At 38.8% G+C, this 21,092-nt stretch overlaps 3 protein-coding genes and 1 long non-coding RNA gene across 5 annotated transcripts; 2 read left to right on the top strand and 2 right to left on the bottom strand.

Annotated features, from left to right (window-relative positions):
* The first annotated feature begins 775 nt into the window (after nt 1-775).
* Nucleotides 776-3,373, top strand: cox20 (cytochrome c oxidase assembly factor COX20). Its single transcript, XM_003438350.5, has 4 exons — nt 776-938; nt 1,513-1,627; nt 2,350-2,413; nt 2,559-3,373. Exons 1-4 carry the CDS (start codon nt 906-908, stop codon nt 2,701-2,703), a joined length of 357 nt encoding a protein of 118 aa, XP_003438398.1. The 5' UTR covers nt 776-905; the 3' UTR covers nt 2,704-3,373.
* Nucleotides 3,374-6,225: 2,852 nt separating this feature from the next.
* Nucleotides 6,226-11,925, top strand: si:ch211-132e22.4 (uncharacterized). The gene is made up of 3 exons (XM_025897621.1): nt 6,226-7,083; nt 7,624-7,898; nt 9,770-11,925. Exons 2-3 carry the CDS (start codon nt 7,715-7,717, stop codon nt 10,492-10,494), a joined length of 909 nt encoding a protein of 302 aa, XP_025753406.1. The 5' UTR covers nt 6,226-7,083; nt 7,624-7,714; the 3' UTR covers nt 10,495-11,925.
* Nucleotides 11,838-19,405, bottom strand: LOC100694200 (solute carrier family 22 member 7). Of its 2 annotated transcripts, XM_003438351.5 has the most exons (11): nt 18,917-19,383; nt 18,424-18,827; nt 18,091-18,194; nt 17,723-17,877; nt 17,419-17,587; nt 17,148-17,268; nt 15,852-15,961; nt 15,517-15,731; nt 14,142-14,250; nt 13,741-13,947; nt 11,838-12,024 (listed from the first exon to the last, which is right to left on the bottom strand). In XM_003438351.5, exons 1-11 carry the CDS (start codon nt 19,068-19,070, stop codon nt 11,949-11,951), a joined length of 1,824 nt encoding a protein of 607 aa, XP_003438399.2. In that variant the 5' UTR covers nt 19,071-19,383; the 3' UTR covers nt 11,838-11,948. The 2 variants fall into 2 exon arrangements, with proteins under 2 accessions (XP_003438399.2, XP_013123903.1); XM_013268449.3 differs by lacking the exons at nt 11,838-12,024; nt 13,741-13,947; nt 14,142-14,250; nt 15,852-15,961 and adding an exon at nt 14,271-15,418 and having other exon boundaries at nt 15,492-15,731; nt 18,917-19,405.
* LOC112841988 (uncharacterized) lies at nt 16,006-17,141 on the bottom strand. Its single transcript, XR_003213523.1, has 2 exons — nt 17,000-17,141; nt 16,006-16,846 (listed from the first exon to the last, which is right to left on the bottom strand). It is a non-coding gene; the product is annotated as an uncharacterized LOC112841988 (long non-coding RNA).
* Nucleotides 19,406-21,092: the final 1,687 nt, after the last annotated feature.

The raw sequence follows: 21,092 nt of genomic DNA, 5'->3' as shown, positions 1-21,092 counted from the left end.
TTACCGTGTCACATAATTCCCGTCAGGATTAATGTTTGTGATAGGTTAGGATGACACAGCAGTGTGACTTCAGTTTCCTTTTCATTTAACTAATTAACCATTTATTTCCTGTATCCATTTTCTATAACACATAAAACAACGCAGCACAGTCTGTATCTAGAACATACTGTCTTCAACCAGTTTACTGGAGTTTTTTTTTTCTTAAAGCAACTAGGCACATCTACAAGGTGAAAAGTGATTGCTAATGTTTCTGTCCTTTATTTATTTGTTTTTTTAGGTCTTATATTTTTGCTTAAGTTGGCAAATAGCCTGTAGCAAACAGGATAGTTTTGTTTATTTGTTTGTTTTTTGTTTTTGACTGTCTTACTACTGCAACCATTTTTGACAGTCAGTTTTATATATCTTTCATTTATCAGGGAAAAAATTCTCTTTGATATTAAAAATTTGTTTTTTAAGTAACAAAGAGGGCAACAGAAATTGTAAAAAATAAAATAAAAATAAAATAAATAACATCACAGTTCTATAAGCATATTTTAAGTGACCAAAAAGGCCCTGGTTGATTATAATGTAGGCACAATAATGAAGAGTCATAAAGATACTTGCTAAACATGTCATTACTTATTTTTTATATCTAACCCCTTTATAAATCTTGTTCACTACGATCTATTTACTAAACGAAGTAGCGATATTAGATGTGAAAAACACAGAAAAACAGGAAATCACTTTTTTTTGCAGACGCCGGAACCACACATCTTCAGCACGTTCGAGTCGGCGACTCATAGGGAACGGACCATTCGACAGGTACGACGCATGCGTACAGAGGCAATGTTGTTACGAAAGTGATTATATGTTTTTAACATAAATTGAACTTGCACGTTGAAGAAGGACACACATACGGCGGCTATATGGCAGGAGAAGATGGGGAGACTCAGACCAAGGTGAGAACTTGAAGGAACTCGATGGAATCGCGGCGGAAAAGCCTTGATGTTTGCAGAAGGTCAACATCAGGCGACAGATTCAGCTTATTTCATTTGAACTGTAGGAGAAAATTATGAAATTATAAGTTAAAAACGAGCTCAATTCGAGTAATGACAACATTCCGAACGTTTAAATTAAGCAACCAGTTAAAGAGGACAGCTGAATGACACATAACCTTCATGAGACAAGAGGCTTCAGACAAGACCCGGTTTGGAAATTTGGTGCTGAAACATTAACTTTAAGTAGCAGACATGAAACCAGCATCCCTGTTAGTGAGGCAACGATTTTCTTAAACAGTATGGCAATCCGAAAACGTCGGCTTACCGATTATTGACCCCATTATTCAAGCTTTCTGTAAAACACTTGTCTGAGTTCACGACAACACATTTAAATTAAACAACGGACTGTGAGTGGTTACTGGAAAGCATTAACGTGTAGTAAACTGTAAATATATTCTTTTTGGTTTGCAGCACAAATAGCATCACTGCATTTCTGTCCAGTGTGGGGAAAATGTCTTTACTGTCTGTTCTTCAGGGTCTGAGGCTGCTGGGGATCCTGGATGTCCAGAACACTCCTTGTGCCAGAGAGGCCATCCTGCATGGAGCCGGAGGCTCAGTAGCTGCTGGGCTGCTTTATTTTCTGGCTACCAGTGAGTCTCGAGTCTGAGATGTCTCTGAATTTACTGCTTGATTTTTTTTTATTACTGTCACTCAACTGTTAAAGTACAGCTACTTTTGGATGCTCCCTTGCCACAATGGGTCGCCACAGCAGGTAGCAATAAACTGTAGACTGTAGTCAACAGGATTTATAAAGGGGATATGCATAAAATAAAGAAAGGATGTGTTTTGGAGTTATTTTTATGATGGTGCATTATTGTATCTATATTATAATCAATACAGTCCATTAAAAAAAAAAAAGATTTTTTGATAACAATGTGACTTTCGCTGGATAAAAACAGGAAATCTAATAGTCACTTTGGAAAACCTGATTGCAGCTTCTACCTTGTGAGAGGGATTCTGTTTGTGACTCAAAATGACTTTATTTGTTTCACGAGTAATCTATTTGGCAAACATTTCACAGATTATAGGCCAACAAGTCACTTACAACAGTTTAAATACAGGCAATCACTTTTTGACACAACATGGAATACCCTTCCTGATGCAGCATCAGAGGGGACGTGTGTCTCGGTTGGAATGTGAAGTAATTTACTATAATTTTCTTGTACAGTTCATCATGCAAAGCCAAAACCTCTTGATGTATCCAAACCTTAGTATACATTTTATCATAGGCCATTTAAACAGAAATACAAGCAAACAGAAGTTTTTCCAGTTGTTCTTATATTTATCTGACATGTTTTCTTGTTTTCCTCAGGTCGGGTGAAGAGGTCTTTTGACGTGGGATTTGCGGGTTTTATGGTCACCACACTCGGGTCCTGGTACGTCTTAAGGACCGTTTTTCTTCAGTGCCTTTCACATTTTACTCAGAATAAACATTTCTGTTTTTGGCTCTTTCCCCCCTGTCTAGCTTGTTTACTACTCTGTTTTGTAATCGGAATGCTCGTGTTTCTTCCCACTGTCAAGGTTTTATTGCAGGATGAACAACGCTAAGCTCCGTGTGCAGCAGAGGCTGATACAGGAAGGCATCAAAAACAAGGTCGCCTATGAAGGAACTGTTATGGACCCCACAAAAAAAGGCAAAGCAGAAGCACCTTCAGGCCCCTCGTGACCTCTAGCTCTTTTCCCCTCGGAGGACAAAAGAGAATGCAGCTAGGGTAAACGGACTGAACTGAGTGTCTCTGAACAGATGGACAACATTATTAGAAACATTTTATGGATGTTTTTCTGTGTTGGAGTGTTAAGCAGCTCTTTCTCTGTTATTCAAATTCTTTCATAATCTGGAAGCACCAAAGCAAGACTGTTAGTTTCATGTTCCAGTCCCCAACATGATGATTTTGACTCATTTTCACTGTATCCTAATGCTAAACTAATAAAAGAAGTACTGATTTTGTTTGTTTTAAAATGATTTGTTTTAAAATGATGATCAGGTAATAATCCTCATATTCTTTAAGTTATTAATGGGTTTTTCTACACATCAGCCTCTACATAATGTAAAATGAAAACTGCTAGTATGAATCTGAACTATTGTTTTAACTTATTAAAGCAACAGAATCAAAAGGTGTATCACAAATGAATGAAAATAAGGATGTACTGAAGTCTTTTCAGTGGTGTTTGTCTGGATGTGCTGAATACTTGAAGGTTTGTCCCACAGAGTGCAGAGCAGCAGGATTTGTGACTCAGTCTTTAAATTCACTGTAACCCTGAAGGTTTGATGATTTAATATGTAACAGTTACATGCTTTCAAAATTAAACAATTAAAATTAAAAACCAAAACAAGGGCCTCATAGAGAAATTGTAATTGATGTGTTTGTTATTATAAACTTTTCTGTGATTCAACTATTAATAAAATTACTGTGAGCCTTAAATTTAGGTTTAGCTTAAATTTTGAGTCTGTTACCAGGGCAACAGTCTCTGTGATCCTAGCTTACTGGCAGGTTTTCTTTAATAAACTGAACTTCTCTCTGGCTCCGCCAGCTGCAACTGAACCAGCTGACCAAGGCGGTTTTTCATTTCTTCGATCACAAAGTTGCCATTTCGATATTAATTTGTTACTTTTGTTTGTTTAGATTTTTCAGCTCAGAATAAAATCTAAAGACTGTGTTGATAGTTAGGCAGCTGTCAGATTGTCAGCCTCTTACTGTAGGGATTACGTATGTATGAAATTTCGAACATATACAATTTATAAATCTACGATCTCAAGTTAAAGCTGATTTCAACTCAAGAATCACATGGAAAATTTGTGTGGCCACTACCAGCTCCACCACCATCATCAAGTTTGCTGACGACACCGTCGTGGTGGGCCTTATCTCTGACAACAACGAGACGGCCTACTTGAAGGAGGTTAGGAATCTGGAGACCTGGTGCCAGAGGAACAACCTCCTTCTAAACGTCAGTAAAACAAAGGAGTTGATAGTGGACTTCAGTACTAAGCAGGAGAGGAACTACCAGACCCCCGTCATCAACGAGTGCCCAGTGGAGAGAGTGGACAGCTTCAAATACCTCGGAGTTCACATCACGCAGGACCTGTCATGGTCCTGTCACATCAACACCGTAGTGAAAAAGGCCCGACAGCGTCTCTACCACCTCAGACGCTTGAGAGACTTCCGACTGCCCTCCAAGGTGCTCAGGAACTTTTACTCGTGCACCATAGAGAGCATCCTGACGGGAAACATCTTAACCTGGTTCGGGAACAGCACCATGCAGGACAGACGAGCTCTACAGAGGGTTGTGCGATCAGCTGAGCGCACCATCCGCTCCGAGCTCCCTGACCTGCACTCAATCTACAGCAGGCGGTGCTGGACCAAGGCCAGGAAGATCGTGAAGGACCTCAGCCATCCCAACAACGGACTGTTCTCTCTGTTGAGGTCAGGAAAGCGATTCCGCTCCCTGAAGACCAACACAGAGATTGAGGAGGAGCTTCTTCCCGCAGGCGATACGGTCTCTCAATCACACCACCACATAGAACGGACCCACACATATGGTTCTTACACACACACTGGACAGTCTGGACTTTGTTTACACTTAATCACTTTAAGCATATTTGCACTGCACAAGACACCTACAATGTGGTTTGCACAACACTGGACATTATATTTCTTCATTTCCATTTAATACTTGTAAAATGCTGCTGTTATTGTATATATATTTATATTTCTTCATACATTCTTATATATTTCTATACTGTGTATTGTGTATTTTGCTGTACAGTTATCTTATTTTAAACTTTAATTCATATATATTTTATCTTATTCTTTCCCAGTTAAATTTACCCTTCATTCTAATTTGTGTTGTACAGTTATTTTATTTTCAACAAATTCATATATATATTTTATTTTATTCCTTCCTAGTTAAACTTACCCCTTTTAATTTTCATATTTATTTCCTATCTTATTCATAGCCTTTTCTTTTTTTTCTTTACATCACGAGCAGTTGTGTAAGCATTTCACTGCATATCGTACTGTGTATGACTGTGCATGTGACAAATAAAATTTGAATTTGAATTTGAATTTGGTTGACTCCTGCTTTATTTATAGAGGAACATTAAGTGCAGATAAATGCTGACTGAGTGGAGAATGCTGATTATGATTACTCATTTTCCCTTGTGTATTATTTATTTCTATAGAGCTCATGGTCCACACTCAAACACATTTATTTGCCCTTTACAGCTGAATTAAAACGGAGGTTCTGCAAACTGATCAGTTTTTCTACGTGTTCAAGTGGTTTCATATTCTTGGCACAATGTTGTAAAATGTTGGCTAGCAAGTATCTGTCTATCCTTCCTGTTTGTAGTACTGCAGGCCATCGTAGGTCCATTCTAATATCAAAACAGCCTCTTTAAAAAATATTCAGTATGTTTTACTACATATATTACACTATTTCAAATGCTTTTGGTGTCAGAAAATGTTAGTATGCCCTCCTGTATGAAGTCAGCTTGCTTTTTTGTCTTCACTGAGTTCCTGGTACCAGCTACAGGACATGCAACAGGAGTGTAAAAGTAGTTTTATATCTCATCTGCCTTAAAAAGCAAAAAACTGGAAAAACCCAAAGTATGTGAGAAATCTAAAACATTGTGCAGAAGATGTAAGATATGCAAGGCTACATCAAACAGATTAAGAAGGGAATCATTGTTCAGTCCAGGTTCCTGTTCAGCTCCTGTATATTTTACTCTGATGCACAATGTACAAAGAATTTCTGCTCACATTCTTCATTTACAGTTTTTCTCCTGGATAGTCACATAAAGTAAAAACCTTTATCAGGTTGTGTAGCTAATACTAAACTAATGAACATGACATTCCATTTATTATTATTTAGCGCATGTGAAAAGTTTTGTTTTGGGTTTTCTATCAGATCAGTTTTAGAAAGAGGAAAATCATTATTTCCCACTTTAGCAGGTTAATAATTTGTTCTATCTGATCACTTTTGACCAGATTATAACCCTGAGCTTTAGAACGTGAAAAGAAAAAGACAAAAACAACAACAACAAAAAGAACATTTAGAAAAACAAAGCAGAAAATATGGCAGCATTTCAAACAAACAAACAAAAAAACAACTACCATTTTAGGAATGACAGTATTTCTTTTTTTTTTTTTTAAATCTGAATAATTTGAGTTTTTTGCTTGTTTTTGTTGCGTTTCCTGTTTTTTGTTTTTCTGTTGGTCGGTTTTGCCCCTGAGAGTCATATATTTGATATAAAAACAAACAGCTCTTTAAGGCAAATAATCCTCCTGCTCTCAGAAAAATTATGGTTCTTAAATGGTTCTTCAGATGTCTTCATGGTTCTTTAAAGAACCATCATACGTCAAAGAAGGTTTTAAACCCATTTTTAAGTCCATTTTTATAAAGGTTCTTTGAAAAACCATTAAAGGTGCCCCAAAGAACCATTTCTTGATGGTTCTTTGGGGCACCTTCAGAGGTTCTTCAATGAGCCACTGAAAGAAATGGTTCTTCAGAGAACCATTGTTTGAAAGGTTCTTTGTGGCACCAAAAAAGGTCCTTCTATAGCATCAGTCTAAAGAACCACTTTTGGTTCCAGTTGGCACCTTTATTTTTCTGAGCGTGGGTAAAAATAAAATCTAGGCTCCTCCCTTTAGAAATAAAAATAAGGGCAGTTAACTTTAGTGTGACACAAACATACAGAAATAAAGTTTACATAAAGGCTGTTAAATTATACTGATATCAGTTTTTAATGCAAATCTTCTCATCCTGCTGTGTCACAGACACGAACACCAACAGAGGAGACTGAGCACATCCACGCCTCATTCAAAGCAGCTTTCTGAGCTCTGTTGAGATAATGAGGCTCAGCACAGCAGCAATAAACAGCTTTGTAAAAGTTCCATGACACGTAGATTCACAAGAAGACACATGGTGTCTGACATTTTAAGATGGAACTGAGATATTTGAAGAGTTTTTGAATTTAATCTGGAAAAAAGGCTGGGATCACACCCGAAGTGGTTTTGACGCATGGAAGTAAACACAACATACACCACAGGTAGGACATAAAGAAAGTTATTAAAAATGATAAAAATACAGTCTGTCCTTTCTCTGAATTCTGCATTGCAATGGACGTTTTTATTTAAGGAATGCACCATTTAGTTCCATTATAGACCTCAAAAACTGGGTAACTCTCACTCAGACGTTCTGGATGGACAAGCAGCACTGCAGGGAAGCAGAAAATTATGTAAATGTGGGGATGAATTGTATCTTAAACGATCTCTAAACTTAACTCCCTTCTCTGCTGCTGTCATGTTGGTATGTTCCGTCAGTTTGATGACAAATATATATTTATTTAGACAAAAACTAACCATGTTAACAAAAAACATTTTTTTTCTTAAAAGGAAACGTGCTTATATTGAAATACAGTATTAAATTAAATGGGAGCTCAGTGCTTAGTTTAGACAGAATGGTGGATAGCTAAGCACTGTTATTTGTCTATATTGAGGTTTGTGTTTAAGGTCTCACATGTACACATCTGATGTGTTTATTTGGCACATTAAAAATGATTTTGTCCTTGTGTTTTTGCATACTGCAGTAGGTGGTCACTACAGCCTGCTGCCTTCACAGCATCACCTCTTTGATCATCTAAACAGCTGAACACATAAAGAGCTGCTGTGCAGCCTCTTATGGCTGACAACACCACGGTGACAATAGCTGGCCCTGACCTCCTCAGTGTCACTACTAGTGCCACTGGGAACAACACCACACCTGCCAATGTCCATTTAGCCAAAGTGATGAATTGGCTGACCTTCAGCCTTGGGCTGCCCGCCATTGGACTCGCTCTTTACATCCTCAAGAATCTCTCCAAAGGTTTGTCTTCTCTGTGTTTAAATATGTCTTGTGATTAGAGTAGAGCATTTCAGAGCTAAGGATGCAGAGGTCTGAGTTAGACATTTTGGTTAAAGCTGAGACAAAGTTGGCACTTTGGCAGTGTGTGCAGCACAGGATATGCTTTTTATTTTATTTCATTCTTGGGATTTTATCACTGTGCATCATTTTAACCCCCACTTCTAACTACTTGTCACCACTGAACACTTTTTCAAGTGTGGCTAAAGGGAACCATAGAAAACAGCCCCTGAATCTAACATGAATTGTCTTTGATTACTTTTACCTCAAAAACTGGGCAGATAACAGCTTCTGGGCATCTCCTGAGCATCCTGATGGACACTAGGAGTCTGTAAAGACTTCATGTCTTGCTTCCAGCAGTTGTAAATTTACACACAAGGTAACAGCTAATGTAGACAATACAAATTTGTTTCTTCACCCTAAATATATAGCCACTATTATAAATCTACTGAGCTACTAGACAGGAAAACCAAAGACAGTGGAGATGATTGTGCCATATCATCAAAGAGGGATAAGGAGGTTGAAAACAGTGACATTTGTCTACAGGAATGCAGCGTATGCTCCCGATAGGCTGATATCACAGCTCATGTGATGACAGTAGCAGAATACACTGATCTAAATGGGACTGCTTACTGATGGCACCGAAAAGGTGCTAGACCTGAAATAAAATTCAGCACAGACACATGAAGATAAACTCTGGGTCTCTGGCATCATAACAGCCTGGCTGATAACCTTCTGGAATACTTCTTGTACCAGAAACCTTCAAACTGTTGGGTGTAGAACACATGCCTCAGAGAATGTAAAAGGAAATGAGAAGAAAAGCAAAAAGTCACTGAACCACAGCAAAGGAATCATAGGCGCAGACAAGTAGTGGCTCTTAACACACTTTAACAAATAGCCCTAATTACTGGTGACTGTGGTCTAGGATTTCACTGTAACACAAGAGATGTCATTTTCCCCTTGGTGGCAAGAGTTTCTGGAATGGAGGGCGATGTTGAGGCACCGAAACTGGGAGAGACACACTAACATCCCAGCAGTTCAATTTATTTAGCTCTGTCTAGCCTTTCCTACCCACTCGGGTTTAGCATGCTGTTTTTCTAGGAAGTTGAATAAGGACAAAAACTGGAAGTACACTATGTACTAGAAAGACTTAAAAAGACCCCTCACTGGAGGGGAATCTGTAGGTAATACCTGTTGTTAGAACCAAACATGGTGAAGCAGTTTTATGCTTCTTAGTGCCGGAATTTTGTACCCAAGCATTGCTGCAAAACCATGTCCATCCTTGCATGGAAACAGTATTCCCCGATGGCTGTGGCCTCTTTCAGTTGGATAACGTGTCCCGTCACAAAGCAAAAATGGTTCTGGAATGGTTTGAGGTGTTGACTTAGCCTCCAAATTTCCCAGATCCCAATCCAATTGAGTGTCTGTGGGATGTGCTGGACAAACAAAAGCCCCATCTCGCAAGTTAAGGAATCTGTTGCTAATGTCTTGGTTCCAGATACCACAGCACACCTTCAGGTGTCTAGCTGAGTCCATGCCTCAACAGGTCAAGGCTATTTTAGCAGCAAAAGGGGGACCAACACAATATTAGACAGGTGGCCATAATGTCATGCCTGGTAAATGTATAATTGTTAAGCCAACTGCTAGTGATCAGGGACTTCTACGCTTCTGAACAAATATCTTCAGCACTTCTGTTGTATCAGCAAATAATGGATAAGCACCTGTTTCTAACAACATGTCATCATCATGATAGGTTTTAGTATTACCTGAGTACGAGTGAAGTATTTAAGAGCAATAGTTCAGCAATTAATTTAAATTCTGTGTTTATTTTCCAGGTGAGAATAAAGTTCCCATGCACGTCGTCTTCCTCCTGGTTTCTGACATCATCAGTTTCTTCGGACGTCCTAATGTGAGTCAGAAAGTGGACAGTGGGTCCACGTTCTCCGCCAATCCCACCGACTTCATCTTTTATTTTGGTGTCGTCTCCAACATCACCCTCATGCTGTTCATAGCTCAGGAGCGCCATCTCCAGGTGGCCTACCCACAGTGCCTTGCCTGCTGCACCAGTATCAGGAGGCATCCCATAGTGGCCTTGGTGGCATGGGCTGCCCCATTCGCCATCCTGGCTCTCGCTGTGCTACAGTACAACCTCTGGTTCGCTGTGGCTCTCCTAGCTCCTTTCCCCTTTCTCCTCTTCTTTGCTGTGGACTCATGGAGGGCTCTGATCTGCTCCAGATCTAATCCTTCATCACCAGAGAGGAGAAGGACAGTGGTGGGTATCGGTGCAATCTGGGCCAACTACACTGTCCTCTATGTCCCTTTCATCCTCAACCTCCTTCTAGAAGCTCTGTCCTTGACAGAGGTGGTGAGCTATCTGGGGCTAGTGTCTCACCTGCTGCTCTACCTCAGCCCTCTGGTGGACCCTTTCATCTATATATTCATGAATAAGGGTCCCAAAGAGGTGCTGCAGGCACTGCCCTGCTGCCAAAGGCGTAGTCAGAAAGAAAACATGACACCCACAGTGAACACTGTGTCTGAGACAGTAGAAACGAGACTTTGAAGAGGAAGTACAGTTTTTCTAAAAGTAAACCAAAGAAAGGAACACATTCACAAATCTGGCGTGGGACAGTTCATAAGTCTGTCAGATTTATGAAAGAGATTTTTAGTCTGAGGCATTTTACACAGGAACGATTCTGTTACTCTAAACTTGTAAAACTATAAACTACTGTAAACACATAAGACTGCAGTTATGTGCAGGCAAAGAGAAGAGAAATCTGATAGCAATTAGCTTTGGCAAGACCACACAAGTAGTGTCAATGAAAAGTGTCAGGTTGAATATAATTGGATGTTACAGGTCAGCTGGTAGCAAGGTGGTTGATGAGATGGCAAACAGAATGAGAGGCTTTATTCCAACACTAAAATACTGGATATACTGGAATCCTTCCTCAGCCATACGAGCACATGTGCTTCATATGCACAATCAAAATAAGGGTCACTGGATTAACCATTGTCCACTTTAACTCCAAAGCTACCAACACGGTCTACTCATCTATTTCAGCTTATTATCATAACGTCTCTCTCTATGTCTGAAATGCTTTGTATTTGTTTGTATTAACACTTATTTTCTTTCATTGTCAATTTCTTTTTAGAATCTCTTTTTCACAAGTTAACGTTCCTTTTTAGGAATATTTACAGTTGCAGGAAATTGTTACCAGTACTGGAAAACCAACTTTTCTTGCAGGAATGTGCACACACACACCTGCATCTAAAGGGCAGCCTAAAAAGCGAGCTGATGGCTGTTCCCTTCAGGATCTTGCTGGATCCATTTATTTTTGCTGTGTTCTCATATTTTAGTTAATGCAAAGCTCGGTATTGCTGGATAGTTGTAAAAAGTACAAGTAGAAATGTAATGACTTGTAAGAACATACCTGTCTGTGTTTACACTGAGCAGTAAGGTCACTTTTGGTCACCTAACAGCTTGTTCTAAGATTAGAACTGCCTCACATACATGAAAAAATAACATGGTGAAGCTCTCCCATACATCTTGTATACGTTTCTTTTATTAAAAATTTAAAAAAAAAAAACTGTAAAAATGTAAATTCCTGCTGATTTGTACAATTTTTAAGATCTCACAATACTTCTTGCTTCATGTACTTTATTAAACCTATGAATTTTGTTGTACTTAGATTTTAATGCAGTTACACATCTACATTTTTCTCTTTTTCCTTTTTTCATTTTGCTTTTCTTTTTTTTCCAATTGTGTAAATATCAGGTGGGGAACTGTCTTGGTATTAAAAAAAAGGTCTACATATAAAGTCTAATACAGTAGATAAAACTACTCAAAACATCTTAGTGTGATTTTGTTTTGCAAAGCAACAAAAAATGCATCATCTTTAGATCAAATAAAATTGTAACTGAACATTGGTCAGCGCAGTTTTTTAATGTTATAAAAAATGACATTTATTCTTTCTTTTTTTTTTACATTTTTGGTCAAAATCTCTTTTGATTTTGAAGTCATTCTTCGTTAACCCCTGATTGTGACTTAATTTCCAGGAAAATAGGCGAGGATTCTTTGGAGACATCTTTCTTTCTGAAATTAAAAAGAATGAAAAAAAATAAATAAATACAGACCAACATAATATTTAAATCTATGTTCAAAAATACGTTCAATAAAAAATCAGTAGCTCAACAAAAGGCAGAAGTTAAATTTCCATTCTTTTAAAAATCACACAGCTTGTATTTTAAATATATATATATATATATATATATATATATATATATATATATATATATATATATATATATATATATATATATATATATATATATATATATATATGTATATCCAGCTGCGTTTCTCACTTTGTTTTATTTTATTATTATTTTTTCTCCCGATGAAGCTCGAGTCAGACTTTTCTTCTGTTGTAGTGACGCAATCTTTTACGCAGCTGGATAGCGTAGTGGTTAGACTACACGCCTTTGGAGCAGCGGATCGCAAGTTCGATTCCTGCCTGGGGGCGTCTGTATCCAGTAAGGGTCCTAAGGCTAGACCCCCTATGCTAAGCGAGCCTACCGCAGACATGAGCGAGACAGATAAATATGACGGCATGCCGGCTCGGACGTCGCCCGGATCAACAAGGTCCGCGTCAGCTGTTGAGGAACCAGGGCACCCTGACGACAAGTGGGCTACTGGAACAAGAAGGCATCGGTGGGCAAGAGATGAAAACAGGGCGTTGTTGGAATGCTACTACGCAAGTAACCCTGGCGGAAGGGGTTACATGAATAGGATGAGGGGCCTATGGATTCTTCGATACCCAACATCCACAATGACGGCGAAACAACTAGTAGCTCAGTGTTCCAACATTCGAAAGAAGGGACTGCTATCACAGCTGGAGATTGACGAGGTACAACATAAATGCTACGGCAAGGAGGAGTCAGGACGCCAGGTCGGGGGGGAGATATCATCTTGCCTGGTCTATCACACCAGGCAAGACCCCAGGTGCAGGCTGTGTAAAGATGCCCCAGAGACAATCCAGCACATACCAGCAGGGTGCAAGATGCTAGCAGGCAAGGCATACATGGAGCGCCATAACCAAGTGGCCGGCATAGTGTACAGGAACATCTGTGCCAAGTATAACCTGGAAGTCCCGAGGTCAAAACGGGAGATGCCCCCAAGGGTGATGGAGAATGACCGAGCTAAGATCCTGTGGGACTTCCAGATGCAGATGGACAAAATGGTGGTGGCTAACCAACCGGACATAGTGGTGGTAGACAAACAGAAGAAGACGGCTGTAGTGATCGATGTAGCAGTTCCGAATGACAGCAACATCAGGAAGAAGGAACACGAGAAGCTGGAGAAATACCAAGGGCTCAGAGAAGAGCTCGAGAGGATGTGGAGGGTGAAGGTAACGGTGGTCCCCGTGGTAATCGGAGCACTAGGTGCGGTGACTCCCAAGCTAGGCGAGTGGCTCCAGCAGATCCCGGGAACAACATCGGAGATCTCTGTCCAGAAGAGCGCAGTCCTGGGAACAGCTAAGATACTGCGCAGGACCCTCAAGCTCCCAGGCCTCTGGTAGAGGACCCGAGCTTGAAGGATAAACCGCCCACAGGGGCGAGATGGGTGTTTTTTATATATATATATATAAAAAAATGTGTGTATGTATATTTGTGTGTATATATATATATAGGAAATGTCTTTGTTAAGATTTACCAGTGGAAAAACTAGGTGATTAAAATTAATTTTACACATTTAATGTATTAATTTAATTTAATTAATTTAATATATGTATTGTATTATGTCACTAACCTTGGATTTTCTATGTCATCAATTGTCTCAGGCAGCTTCACATTCAGTGTTTCTGGAAGGAGCAGAGCCACAAGGCCAGAAATAATGGCTAAAGAGCAGAGGATGATCTGAGGAAGAAGAGTCCACACATCCTCCAGCAGCAGGATGAGTGGAGCAATTGATACTCCCAGACGACTCATGAAACTAGTGTAGCCCAAACCATTCTGCCTGATAAGACAGAAAATAAGTCAGAGGAAGTGAAACCTCTGTAACCCTGCTGAAGGCAGGCAAGTTTATAGACCTTAATTATTGTTTGAGTAAAGATCACCTAACATCCAATGCCGGAATAATGCACAATAATCCCATGAAAATAAAAAATAACTGGCATGGGTCAAGGGATTGGAAGTAAGTGAATCACTGACCTGATCACGGTAGGGTACAGCTCAGCGGTGTAGAGGAAGATGGTTGTAAATGAAGCTTCTGAAAGGCCTTTTCCAAGTGTGGCAACAATGGCACGCACATGCCACAAACCTAAAAAAAAAAGAAAGGAAAAAGATAATAATAATAATAATAATGATTTACATTTAGTTACTGTGAAACAAAAGGGAAAGCTGATTAACCTAACAGCCTGACCACTGCAGTATTAGCTGCAGTATTTATTTTACAGCAGTGGTCTGGTAATCTAAGGATATAACATCTGTAAATAACAGTGGAGAATGGCTTTAAAGTCTTAACAAAAAAGTGCCCTAAAAACCTCTTTCTAAGCAGAGGGCTACTCCCATGGTTGTGAAAAAGAAGTCAAGTAGTGATTTCTTCTATTAAATATGTATTTAATTTGCTGGTAAGTTATTACTTGACTAAAAACTTAAGTGATGACTTAACAGTCTCAGTCACAAAAATCTTTAAAAAAAAGTCTAATTTACAGTAAAAAAGATAGTAATACTTCAGGTAATGGCTACATTGTGATTGACAGGTACCATTAAATACAATTTGGATGCCAAAACTAGCATACACATTAATATCATAGTAAATTAACAATGTATGTTGGGAAAAAAACAGGCTAGCAGAACCTAGCAAGCTTGGTTAGTTGGGTCCTATATGTGTGGAGTTTACATGTTCTCCCTCCAGCTGTGAGGATTCTCTCTGTGCACTCAGGGGAAATCCCAGAGCTTAAAGACAAGCATTTCAGATTAATTAGTGACTCTAAATTGGCCATAGATGTGAGTGTAAGTCAAAGGTTATCATTCTTTGTGTGTTAGCCCTGCGATAGACTGGTGACCTGTCCAAGGTCTACCCCGCTTCTCCCAAATATGACACCAGGGATACGCTCCAGCCCTGCGATGACCCTAAACTGGATGTGTTTTCAAAAAACAGAATGGATGGCTGGCTGGATGGACAAATAGATGGATGTATATCTTCACAAAATGCCAACAGCCAAAATTCCCAGCTCAAGCCTTCAAATCAGTAATCCACAAACGACTGGCTGTAAAAACTGCATACACAAGAAAATCTGCATTCTTCCTCTTCCTGTAAAAGAGAGCACATTAAAATCTCACGGTATGATTTTATTGTGCTCTCTTTTACAGTGACCTTGTTTGGGTGAATGAATACACCTGAACTGAGAAGTTATTGGTTTCACAAAGATACCTCTGCTAATAAAATGTGATGGAATTCTTTTAACTACACAAAAAAATGAGTGAACTTTAGTTTTCACAGTATTACATATAAACAAACCAGCCTGCAGTCCGTGTGGTTACATAACTTCTGGAAAACAGGTAACAAAAAGCTCTCAGTGACCTCTGGGAATAAAGATGTTTATCCCGATGCAGATCCCTGTCAGTAGCAGCGTGCCTGATTGGCATTTCCTTCGTCCAATGATGTTGAGAAAACAATAAATAGTGAGCTTGGCAGGAACTTCGATGGCTCCATAGATAAAGTGTGTGAGGTACATATTCACACCAAACCCAGTGATGTTCAAGCTGATTCCATAGTATGTTGAGGCGACTCCATACCTGCAGAATATAAAAAAGTATTTTTATAAAACCTACAGTATTCAAAATTCAAATATTGATAAGAGATTTCTGATGATTTCTGATTTCTGTTGTTGGTATTGTCTTCATGCTGATACACACCACACAATTCCAAGTAAAAAAGTTAACCATCTCATTCTCGGTGTTTTGACCAGGTGGAAGTACGTATAGTTTTTGGCCTGGTTTTCCTCAACTTCTATGTTGGAAAGAGTCTGTAGAAAAACATAGAAATAATAAGCAGTTAACCATGATTTGATTTTCTAATTTTTTACTGTTTCTTTTATTGTTGTTATTTTAATATGTTGGTTTGAAACAGGTCTCTCTTGTAAATGAGACACTGGGTCTCAAAAGGACCACCTGTATAAATAAAGGTTAAATAAAAATCCAGCAGTAAAAAACTTAACTGCTAGGTGAAGTGTTTTGTCCTTCAGAATGCTGAAGCAAGAAGGTGATGAAACGAGAGGAATGACTGCAGTTTTAAGCGGTCTGTCAAGAAAAATTATTTCAAGAACTCTGGAGAGTTTCACAAAGAGTGGGCTAAGTGGTCACTGTATCAAGAGCCACAATCCACAGCCATCTTCAAGGAAGGAGCTTTTGACTATTGCATCCCTAACATCAAACCACTCGTGAGCCAGAGACAAAGTCAGAAGCATCTTACCTAGACTAAGGAGAAAAAGAATTGAATTGTTGCTCATTGATACAAAGTCCATTGGACATCAAAGTTCAAGAGTATGGAGGAAGAGTGCACAGAATCTAAAGTGTGTGAAGTCCAGTGTGAAGTTTTTGCTGTCTGTGATGATTTGGGGTGCCATACCGTCTACCAAGAGATTTCAGAGCATTTCTTTAGTCTGCTCACAAGCTTTATAGAGATCCTGAATCTCTTTTCCAGTAGGACCTGGCACCTTCTCACAGTGCTAAAAATTGTTAATATTTTGCTTGATTAACCCATGCAACTCATCTGACTTGACCACCGACCTGAATCTTTGTTGTATTTTCAAGAGAAAACACACAGAGAAAGCAGCCATGACTTCAATAATACCTCTGCGGTGCAACATGCTGATCAGTTTCATGCCATAACTCATGGATGCAGTAGTTTGCTAAGGTGGGAAGGAGTACAAATACTTTGTTATGTACTTAAGTAGATTTTTCAGGTATCTGTACTTTCCTTGAGTAGTTTTTTTCTGACAAGTTTTTACTTTTACTCCCTACATTTTTAAACAAATATCTGTACTTTCGACTCATTTTCTTACATTTTCAAAATGGGCTTGTTAGTTTTGGTTTGACGTATTTGAGGGAAGTTATTATTTCACATCACTGGGGGCCCTCACAGACACTTCATACACTGCAAAAGAACAAGACAGGTTACACCCGTTACTTGTAAACGAAGCCCAGCCTTACCTCTAGTTTTTCTCTGGAAAGTTTTTGTCTTCTGTTGATGTTTGCACATTTGTCGAGATAAAACTGGGCCCTTTCCACCTTACCATTTGCTAAAAGCCATCGAGCAGATTCAGGAATCCACCTACAATTATAATCATACAAAATAATCAACTATTAATTACAACAATTATAAGTCAGATGTGGGAAATACACTTCCAAAAAATGTCATGAATTAATGTTGTAATGAATGAAAAACATCTGTTTTGTTCCCCTGCTGTTGTACTTCACTTACCACCAGGTTAGAACTGCGAATCCTAACGGGGCTGTAACTGTCATGGTCAACGTCCGCCAGTCAGTGAGAAGAAAGGCAATCCCAGCCAGCAGCATGTAACCTACAGACCAGGCCAGGCTGCCAATCACCCCAATAGTTGACCTGTGACTTATGTCAGCCCACTCAATGGCTGAAAGGTATGAAAAGTACCAAAATTAATGATTATTAATTTGTTATTTATTATGAATATTAAACCTACAACAACTGATTTTAGGGGCACGAGATGTGATGTATCAACATTTTTGAAGGCAAAAAAGTCATTTACTGAGAACTATTGAGATGATGCTGATTCCAGTCAGTGAAAATCCAGTGAAAAACCTCAGCACTGCAAACGGTATGTAGGAGTTTGCAAACGTGCTGGAGAAGCCGAACACGATCGACAAAATGTAAGAGACCAGAAGCATGGTTTTTCTCCCATACCTGGAAACAGCACAGGAAGTACATTTTTCCATAACAACCTACAAAGGCCTCAAAGGGATTTCACTTGTCAAATGTAAAAGTACAGTCATGTTTTTTAAGGGTGGTTTTGACCAAAGAATTATCACAACTATTATTCCTTGTACACGACAGATGAACGATGGAAAAACAAATGCATTAAAATCAGTAAAAAGTGAACTGCTAGAATTTCCTTACTTATCACAGAAGAATCCAAAAGCTAGGGCCCCGACCATAACTCCAACGAAGAATATTGTGTTTGTGGTTTTTGTCAGGCTCTTTTTATCACAGACAAGGTTCCACTGGAAAAGAAACCCACAGAGAAAAGCATCATTTAATTTGATACCAGTTTCTTCTATTCAGACCAATGTAAGGGTCAAAATTTTTTAAAATAAACTTAGAATTTCATCACAGTCAATTTATGATTGCAGCATAACCCAATGTGCATGTTTGGGGTTTTTGTTTTTTACAATATTAGTTGTTAGTTGTTGTCTGTACTGTAAATTGCAGTACACACTATTTTTACTGTACCTCTGTGGCCAGCGTGGAAATGAAGGTGGAATTGTCATAAACCCATCCACTCTGACACCAAACTGTGGGCAGGTCAGTGCGGCTGGAGCTGTTGGATAAAAGCTGAAACTGAGGCTCTGCGAACATCTCACAGGATTTCGGCTCCCCATCTTCTCGTACAGGAAGGCTGACAGTCAGTTTCTGCTCCTGAGTTAAATTTCTGAAGAGTTCTTCTGAAGACTTCTCCAGCGTGCTAATGTCACAGTGGTGAGGGGGCACAGCAGCAATGAAGTTATTTAGCAAGAAGTGACAGGGGAGAACCATCCGCGAGGTGCACAGCAGGATGAGGATGGCGATTTGGAAACGCCCAAACCCATCAATTTCCTCCAGGATGGACTCAAACTTCATACTCACTCTGCTTATGACTTCAAAAGTAACAGGTGTAGATTTAGTTTAAAATGTCAGAAGGTTAAGGATGTGAACATGTATCAATACAAAGACTGAGATTACTCACCTGCATAAAAAGCTGCATAGGGTGCATGCACTTGAGCTGCAATGTCGTCTTCTGAGTTCTCTGCCCCCTTATATGACAGGGTTGGATTTAAGCTCTTCAGAAATTTGTCTGCCAAACTGACCTGATCATTAACTTCAGGATGACTTTTGGACATTGTAACATTGCAAAATATATCAAAGTCCAAGTTGGTACTCCAAGTTACACATTGGAGAAGTTAGTACAAATGTCAAATGCCCCTTAACCCTCCTGCTACATGAATGTAAGGACAATAAAATGTAAATAATGCAAACCGCAAAACCGAGCAAACAAATGATCTCCATAAAAGCTCGTGACATTTCCCTTCATAAAAATCAGTAAGCGAAAGTGACTCTGGGAAAGGGCAAAATGTTCTTCATCTGATCTCAGTGTCTCGGGGTCTCTGTGTGGGTACCTTCTACAAAGTTCACAGTTCAATAAAATGCAGATTTTAAGGCAAATGCCTCAGACAAGCCAGGCTGGTTAGTAACCCATCCACTGATAACCCTCAGCCACATTTTAACTTACACGTGTTAGTCCTTCTTCCAGGAACAATTGAGCTTCAGACACACTCCACTCTGCATAAGTTTAGGACAGAAATGATGTGACATAATGCTGTAATGCTCAAGGGTCACTAGTTAGCAAATATGACAATTAAAATAACTGACTGGATAGCACTTCTAAGATATTAATTCTCTCACAGTTTACACCTGTGTACATTATCAAGTTGAGCTTTAGTCATGAACTGTTTTACTTCTCATCTGTTTCTGATGTTTTGATGTTTCACCTTTCTTCATTGCGTAACAGTCTAATAACAATGTAAAAATCAGAAACAGATACATCTACAAAAGAGTTAAGAAACACTACTTTAATTCACACAGATAAACTAAAAAACATACTAAATGTAGTTAGAGCCCAGCTTGCCTTGCCAGGTTAAGATGTGCCTAGGCAGGAAGCTGTGACATCGAAACAGGTCAGTTTAATCAATTACACAGAACAGTACAACATGTAAATATGTTTGTTTTGCTTGGCTACATGTGTGTCAGTGGATGTCTCAACCAACCAAGCTTATTTAATTATTTAAGAGTGCAGACCAACAATAGAGGAACTGCAAATGTTACAACCAATTCCACTGAAACATCTGCACACTGCACAAAAATTACTTTTCAGCTTTACAATTTCCTGCTACTTGGAAAATTAAAGAGTAGAAGCCAAAAGGTCGAATATCATGCAATTTGAAATTTGAATTTGAAAATTGCATTTCATGCTGGATACTATTAAAGTTCATATAATCCCTACTGAATCAAATTTAAATTAATATTTTAGAAAGAGGGGGCATCTGAAAATTAGCACCTACTTCAGTTTGAACCATTTTGAAAATAGTCAGAGGTTAAAATGTATTCGAGTTATTTCTGGTTTTAGTAAACAACTTTTGATCAAAGAACTGAACCTCTTTTTGTAGCATTTTTGTGTGTGTTTTTTTCCCAGCTACATGTAAAAGTTACCAGTGCCATGCTATCATGCTGCTTTTGTGTTTTTTGTTTGGGAGTTGACCTGCGCAAATATGCATGATGATTAAACACTGTAATTTGGAAGCTCAAATTTGCATCAGCAAGAGATTTCCTCATGTTCAAAACATTCTCCTCATCGAAATCATATCACAAACATCTGTGATGATTTCAAGCAATCTGGTGGGATAACATTTGGCTATGATCACTTGCAAACCTGTAAAAATCATTCCAAATTTGGGAATAAACATGTCTTCAAGCACAAGATTGTGTGTGTGTTTTTATGGGGCAAAAAAGTCCATCAGAGGCACAGTTTTTAATTGGAGGAAGACACATGTTCTTAATATTGGGATATAAATAAATACACTGTAGATATTTTCCACATCAAGTAGTAAAACATGAAAAAAGGGAAGAGCACATAATTTTCTTTTGAATAACTTTTTGCAAGAAGAATTTAAACCATTAACTTAGATTATTTAACTTACATGCAAAAGTCTTGAGCCACTTTCTTTTTGCTTCCAAGGAGCCAGAGTTTCTTGTATGTTTTTAAAGTGTTCTTGAGAAATAGTTCTTCAAACTTTCTGAAGGTTTTTTGTTTGCTTATCGGTTAAGCCACTTACCATTGAACTATCAATCCATTAAACATAAAAAGG

Source organism: Oreochromis niloticus, linkage group LG13 (genome assembly GCF_001858045.2).
Source record: "Oreochromis niloticus isolate F11D_XX linkage group LG13, O_niloticus_UMD_NMBU, whole genome shotgun sequence".
Lineage (NCBI taxonomy): Eukaryota > Metazoa > Chordata > Actinopteri > Cichliformes > Cichlidae > Oreochromis > Oreochromis niloticus.
The sequence above is the reverse complement of the archived record's forward strand: the minus strand, read 5'-3'. Positions and strand labels throughout refer to the sequence as shown.